Source organism: Bombina bombina, chromosome 1 (genome assembly GCF_027579735.1).
Source record: "Bombina bombina isolate aBomBom1 chromosome 1, aBomBom1.pri, whole genome shotgun sequence".
NCBI classification, from domain to species: domain Eukaryota; kingdom Metazoa; phylum Chordata; class Amphibia; order Anura; family Bombinatoridae; genus Bombina; species Bombina bombina.
The window spans coordinates 1532503137-1532511245 of NC_069499.1; the positions used below are offsets into that span (position 1 = coordinate 1532503137).

An 8109-nucleotide genomic window follows, 5' to 3' on the forward strand; every position below is an offset into this window, starting at 1 on the left:
TTTTGCCAGCCTGCTCTATAAATTTTATTAGGTTCCCTAGCACTAGGGTGACAAGGGGCTGCGTGAAACTTCTTAATGGGAATTGTACATTTTACTTTACCCCACCTGGATCCATAGCTCTCTGGTCACGTGACACTGAGTCTAGGCTTCAATAGGGGCCTTTTCCTCACGCTTCACCACAGTGTGAGAGGAGTGCTGTTTCGTTCCATTAGGAGCTCTGCCGCAGGTACCGCCTCTTCCCATTCAGTGCAGAGTGGTGCGCAGTCAGTGGACGTGCTCATGTCAGAGCGGCTCAGCGTGCCTACATTGTGCTGTTGTTGCTGGAAGGGGTTAAGACTGTATTACTGGAGCATATATTACAATTTTTGGAATCTTTACTTAAGACTGTCGGTTAGCAGTACAGTTAAGGTTCACATATTTAGATAACCTTTGCTGTATCCTTATTCCACTCTTTTGTCAGTTGTATCTTACTGTGTTTCAGTTACACTACCTATATAGAGATCCTTATATCCCGCTAATATGAAGCAAATTGTGAGTGCTTAGACTATACCTACAGTTTCTGAGGAGATAAACACTTTTTTGAAGAAATAATAATGTTGATTATTATGAAAGGATGTACTAGTATGTCCTCTTGCTTAAATATGTAATGCTTGTTTAACAGTTGTACTGTAATCTCATTCTCCCTTGCCCAGTTCACCTCCAACTTTTTTCTGAGGGGTTAAAGGCCCTGTTACAAGTGACAGTGTCTGAGACCATTGTGGATTTATTGGGCACTCTCTCAAAAGTGGGTGGCACAATTTCTACTCTGGCTAAGATAACAACTATCCTTTTAGAGGACAATACTTCCTTTAAAGACCCCATGGACAGGAAACTTAAGGGTTACTTAAAGGGACACTCAAGTCAAAATAAACTTTTATGACTCAGACAGAACCTGCAGTTTTAAGACACTTTCCAATTTACTTCCATAATCAAATTTTGCACAGTCTTTTTATATTCATACTTTCAGGGGAAAAAAGATCCTACTGAGCATGTGCACAGACTCACAGGGTATACGTATACTAGTCTGTGATTGGCTGTCTGTCACATTATACAGGAAGATGGAAAATGGGAGAAAAAATAAAAATAAAATAATCTACTTATTTGAAATTCAGTGCAAGTGTTATTGCCTTGTCTTTTTATTACGTACTTGTTAACTATGCAATTCTACTGCATTGAGTGGTCCTTTAAGGAAGGATTTTCTACATGGAGGCCTAATGTTTCAGTCCGCAGTGAGCATTGCAACAGTTGCTGAGGCAGCAGCTTTTTGGTGCGATACTCTGTCAGATATAGGGGCCGAATTATAAAGCTCTGAATGGAGTTTGATGCCCCTGTTTCCGCGGGAGCCTTCAGGCTCACGGGAAACAGTAGTTATGAACTTGTCCGCTGCCTCTGAGGCTGCAGTCTTCAATCCGCCCGATCCTATATGATCGGAATGATTGACACCCCTGCTAGCGGCCGATTGGCCGCAAATCTGCAGGGGGCAGCATTGCATTAACAGGTTCCCAGAACTGCTTGTGCAATGATAAATGCCGATAGCATATGCAGTCCGAATTTATTGATGTGTGGCGGACGTGATACTAAAAGTTTGTGATAGAGTGAGCGCTAAAAAGCTAAAAAGGCATGTATAGAGTACAGGTGTGTTAAAATTAAAACATATTTATTACAATATAAAATGGAAATACAATTAAAACCATCCTAAAATCTCCATGGATCCATGAGCTAAAAATATATAAATAATTACAATGTAACCTTCTGGGGTCGAGATAGATATAATGGTTATACAGGTACAATTTGATGGTTATACAGGTACAATTTGATGGTTATACAGGTACAATTTGATGGTTATACAGGTACAATTTGATGGTTATACAGGTACAATTTGATGGTTATACAGGTACAATTTGATGGTTATACAGGTACAATTTGATGGTTATACAGGTACAATTTGAGCACAGGTTAAACAATTCTTTGATCAGCAAATCTTAAGTGTAGTGTCCTATGTAAACGTAGAAAATGTACAAAATACAAAATATAAAATTATGAAAAATAAAATTATGAAAATAAAAATAAAAAATACAACTGTGATGACCGGAAGAGTCCGGTGTGGTTTAGTAAAAAACAAATGTTTCTTAAAAATGAATGTCTCTTAAAAATAAATGTCTCTTAAACATATACAGTGTTCCAACAATAAGTGAGGAAATGTGTGTGGTGAATCCTAGGTGATAAAATCCAATGTGATAAAAAAACTTCCAAAAATAACTCCAATAGCTATGTTGAAGGTGGTAAATGTGCAATAGAAAAAAATACAAAAATAGAACAATGTGGCGACTTAGGTCCAGAATCTTCCTCCTAGACCAAAACAGCAGCCTTTCCAAGCAGAAACTACCTGCTCAAAACAGTTCAGCAAGAGATAAAGCTCTGGTAGGTTGTCTTTGCCTCCTCCTGGTGGCAAGGTGATGTCATTTCCAAGTGTAAGGATTTACATATGCAAAGAAAATTTATGTTTTACCATCATTTAAAATTGTAAAAAATGTTTAGGAGAGCTAGTAAGCAAGGACACAACCCTTGAGAACCCTCTTTAGTGCTGTAAATATGATCTCCTATGTTATGGCCAGTTAGGGACAGATATAAATGACCTCCATTCAGCAAGAGATAAAGCAATCTACATTGTATCATGTCCGTCTGCACTTTAGTAAATCGGCCCCTTAGTCTCTAAAGATTCCTCTCTAGAGGAGATTCAAAATAGAATTCAAGCTTCGAAAATGGCAAACTCATTTATATGCGATGCTATCATTCATATTAGACATTGAACACATTTCTGAGATGAAGACCATCAGATCGATTCTACCCCTGGTACTTCAGGGACAATTAATATCAACAATAGATCTGAAGGGTGCGTACCTTCAAATTTTCATATTCATCCAGATTCCCATCAGTTTCTTCGGTTTGCCTTTCTAAAAAAACATTACCAGTTGTTGACTCTTTCCTTCGGGTTGGCTACTGCTCCCAGAATTTTTACCAAGGTGTTGAGCACTCTTTTTTCTGTCATTCCTCTTCAGGGTATAGTGGTAGCTCCGTACCTGGACAATATCTTGGTTTCTTTGCAGATGTGGTTGGATAACCAATGTTCCCAAAAGTTCTCTAACTCTTTAGACAATGGTGTGTTTCTTGTGAGTGATTATAGACTCAGTGACAATAAGAAGTTTCCTGACAGATCAGTGCAGGGTCAAACTCCAGTCAGCTTGTCAAGTTATTCAGGGGCTTCCTTCCTCATCTATAGCTCAATGCATGGAGGCAATAGGCCTCATGGTGGCAGCATCCAACTCTATTCCTTTTACAAGATTACATCTGAGACTACTGCAGCTGTGCATGCTTCGTCAGTGGAACAGGGATCATTTAGATCTTTCTCAACAAATAACATTGGATAATTTCACCAGACAGTCAAATCCTCATCCAAATATTGTAGGCATGGGCTTCAACTGTCTGCAGTGGGAGATAATCACTATTGGATGACAGCCTCACAGGTTGGGGCACAGTTTGGAATCATAGGAGGACTTTTTCTTCATTCAGTTCAATTTATTTGTTTCCAATCGGACAATCAATGACATACATCAACCACCAAGGGGGTACAAGAAGTGCTCTAACCATGCAGAAAGTGACTTGCATTTTGTCATGGGCAGAGACATATCAGTGTACAATTTCTGCCATTCATTGCCCAGGAGTGGACACTGGGAGGTGGATTACTTGAGTCATCATTCAGGGGAGTGGTCTCAATCAGATTTTCGATTGTATCACACACAGATGGGGGATACTTGAGATGGACCCTTGGTGGTAGAATATTATAGACTTGTTTCCTCCGATTGTGCTTCTTCCACTGATGGTGGCATGCCTTAAACAGGAACATGTTCCAGCTATTCTCATAGCCCTAGCATGGCCTTGCAGGACTTGGTACGCAGATCTAGTGAGGATGTCCAACGTCTGAGGAGAGAGCTTCTGTCTCAGGGTCCTTTCTTTTATCAAAATCTTCAGTCTCTCAATTTAACTGCTTGGAGATTGAACAGTTGATACTTTCTCAAAGAGGTTTCTCTAAATCAGTTATTGATACCTTAATTCAGGCTCGTAAGCCTGTTATGAGAACATTTTATCACAAGGTTTGGAAGACCTATTTCTATTGGTGCTCAAAAATGGGTTATTCTTGGCATTCAGTTCGAATTCCACAAATTCTCCAGATTTTACAACAAGGCCTGAATAAGGGTCCTGCCGCTAGTTCCCTGAATGGTCAGATTTAAGCTTTGTCTGTTCTGTTGCATAGGAAATTAGCTAGACTACCTGACATTCAATCTTTCATTCAAGCTTTATGCAGGATCAGACCGGTGGTTAAGTTACCATCTCCCCCTTGGAGTTTGAATTTGGTTTTAAAGGTTTTGCAACGCCTTCCTTTTGAACCTATTCATAAGTTGGATAACAAGCTTCTTTCCTGGAAGGTTCTTTTCCTGTTAACTATTTCTTCAGCTCGTAGAGCGTCCGAGCTATTAGCACTTTGCTGGGAGGTTCCTTATTTGTTTTTTCACCAGGATAAGGATGTTTTAAGAGCGAAATAGGGTTTTCTTCCTATGTTAGTGTCTACGGAAAAACTCAATCAGGAAATAGTTCTTTCCCTATGTCCTAATCCAAGGAGAGGATATTGCATAACTTAGATGTAGTTAGGGCATTCAAATTTTATCTTCAGGCTACAAAAGAGTTTAATCTAGTTTATTTGTGTTATTTTCAGGTAAATGCAGGGGTCAAAAAGCCACAGCTGTGTCTTTGCCATTTTGGTTAAAGAGTATCATTCGTAGAGCTTACTTGGAAGCTGGTCAAAATCCACCAGTCAAAATTACGTTTACAAAATTCTATCATTTTGATGTTTACCTCATAAGAGGCTGCTTTTGGTAGAAAGGTACTTACGGCTGTGGTGCCTAGTAATTAGGTGCCTGCCTTACCTTTTTGCTGCCCATTCCTTTTGTGGACTTCTCAGCTTGGGTATTGTTTCCCAAGTGTAAGGATCATGGACTCTCACTACCATTAGAAAGAAAACATAATTTATTCTTAACTGATAAATTAATTTCTTTCTTGGTAGTGAGAGTCCACAAACGCATCCAAAAACTGTAGTAAATGGTGGCGGCAGTCCTAGTTTGCACCTCTTTGCCCCCCTGACTTCTTTACTTTCTTTTTTCTTCGAAGTAGGAAGGATATACGAAAGCTCTTTGCCTCCTCCTGGTGGCCAGGTGATGTAATTCCCAAATGAAAGGATCGTTGACTCTCACTACCAAGAAAGAAATGAATTTATCAGGTAAGAATAAATTATGTTTTTAATTGCACCTTTTTGCATGTTCTATGGAATCTGTTTTTCATTGTATAATTAAGGCAAAAGGTGAAACTAATATGAAATACTTCTTTACCTTCTAAGCCATTCTGCCTCACATGATTTCAAGAAGAACCGGACAAATTGTGCTGGTGAACACAATACAAGGCAAGCTTGGTGTTCCATTTCGTGCCGCATGTAAGTATAGATATATATTCTTCAATATGATTTGTAACAGCATATACATTATATATATATATATATATATATATATATATATATATGAGGCTTTTTTATGCAAGCGGCTAAGAAACCTTATTTAACTTTCAAAATTAAAGGGACATGAAACACGAGATTATTTTTTAATTTTCAATATATATATACAATATCACACATGAAAACGTAGTTATCTTGAAATGTTAAAAAATAATAATTATTAAGCATTATTATAGGTATTGCAAACAATTCTAAATAGTCCATAGAATATATATATTTTACAGTATTACTATTTTTAATAATTATGTTTTAATATTTAATATTTTAATAACGTGCCTTAAGATAAAGTTTTCCCGTGCACTTACCCGACAATGCGTTACAAATAAAGTGTGAAACCAGAAGCGTTACACATATTTTACATTCCTATGTTTTCCACATAGATTTTTTTAATTTTCAATATATACTATATATATACACAATAAAAATAACATTTCTGTAAGTGAAGAACATTGCAATGTGAAATATTAATAACTCCTGTCGGGTTAGCGCTTGACTGATAAATGTTAGTTTTTTTTCTTCTACACACTCCATTGAAGTCTATGGGGCGAATAAGTTAGCGGGGTTGCAATATCTTAAAAATGAAAAATTAAACTTTCATGATTCAGAAAGAACAAACAGTTTTAAGAATCTTTCCAACTTAATTAGCAAATCTTTTTATATAAACACTTTTTAAGGCACCAGTTACTACTGAGCATGTGCACAAGCTCACAGGGTATAGTATACTAGTCTGTGATTGGCTGATGTCTGTCACATGACACAGGGAGCTGGCAAATGGAAGAAAAAATACATTTGCCAGAGAAAAAAATCTACTGCTTTTGTGAAATTCAGAGTAAGTGTTACTGCATTGTCTTTTTATTATGCACTGGCTAATTATGTAATTCTACTGTAGTTAGCGGTTCTTTAAGTCCTGACGTTAGTGCGCGTTGGGTTTCGCTCGTGCTTAAAACTTTAACTTCCTACTTATAATATGTGCTGTAACCCGTGCGTGCAAAAAGATTACTTCTAGCCAAGTTTACTTGAACTAAATAGCGCACCACTTTTAACATAGCCCTCTGCTGTCACAAGTAGATGAGAACATTTAAAAGGGACATAAAACTTTTTCTTTCGCGATTCAGATAGAGCATGCAATTTTAACCAACTTTCTATTCTACTTCTATTATCAAATATTCTTCATTCTCTTTGTATCCTTTGTTGAAGGAACAATAATGCACTACTGGGAGCAGGTCTGCCTTTTGCACAGGGTGAGAGGGGCACCCGCCCAGTGCCCTGCACTTTCAGGGGTCCTACACTTTCAGGGGTGAAGATATGAGAAGGTGCAATATATATATCCTGAAGAAGTGTTTATGGTATCAGGAGGTGTAATACATACGGTTATGCTGGGACAGGGTTGGGCCATACAGGGGGCAGACAGACAATGTGTCCACAGCACCAGCGTTCCAATATTCTTTATTCAAGCATAAAAATAGCAAGAAACAGTGACATTTCGGGGACAGACCCCTTAATCATGCTTAGGTTAAAACAGACTGATGAGCTGACTTTTAAACTCTCATAATTCGCGCCATTCTGTTAATTTCTTATGAAATGGCTCCATCTAGTGGATAGTTTACATATTCTCTTTTGGCAGCTAATATCCTTAACATGGCTAGTTAATATTCAAAAGACAAACAGTATATATGATATTTGTTACAGTGTCAACCCAAATTGGTAAAAAAGATTAAAAACAATATACAGTGATCGCCACATATATAGCATATACAGGTCCTACATTCACCTAATGTCTACAAAAACACTGAAAGATCGTAATCTTGGTTTAACCCTTTCGGTACTAGCGTTCCTAATTTGTTAATCCACCAAACATCCCTTTGTTTCAAAAAGCCTTTCTCTATCCATGCCATTTCTGGGGGGCAGTACTTGTTCTATTATCTGCCACCTCAGCTGCCTAATTTGGTGACCTTGCTCTAAAAAGTGACCGGAGAAGTGGGCCTCACGATTATTGCACCTAATGTTAGAGCGGTGCAGGCTAAGTCTATCTATAACTTTACGCGTTGTCTCCCCTATATAAACAAGGGAGCACGGACACTTAATTAGATAAACTACAAATGCAGTCTCACACGTCTAATATCCATTTATCCTGAACCTCTTTCCTTCATATGGGTGATAGAAATTGTCTCCCTTTATAATGGAATTACAACTAGTTGAGGCAGGGATAGCTACCTGTTTTTTTAGTACTAAGATAAGTTTGTCTTTTATTTTCACTGGGACCTATATCTGTCTTCATCCTGAAAGTGCAGGGCCCCCAGAAAGTGCAGGGCACTGGGTGGGTGCCCCTCTCACCCTGTAGTGCATTATTGTTCCTTCAACAAAGAATACAAAGAGAATGAAGAATATTTGATAATAGATGTAAAATAGAAAGTTGGTTAAAATTGCATGCTCTATCTGAATCGCGAAAG

At 38.0% G+C, this 8109-nt stretch overlaps 1 protein-coding gene across 1 annotated transcript in view; it reads left to right on the forward strand.

Moving 5' to 3' along the window:
- The window catches only part of DHRS7C (dehydrogenase/reductase 7C), a 107830-nt gene that overhangs the window by 55158 nt on the left and 44563 nt on the right, over positions 1-8109 (forward strand). Inside the window, exon 5 of the mRNA XM_053708498.1 lies at positions 5489-5581. Within this exon, the coding sequence (XP_053564473.1) occupies positions 5489-5581 (93 nt within the window). The remainder of the gene's footprint in view (positions 1-5488; positions 5582-8109) is intronic.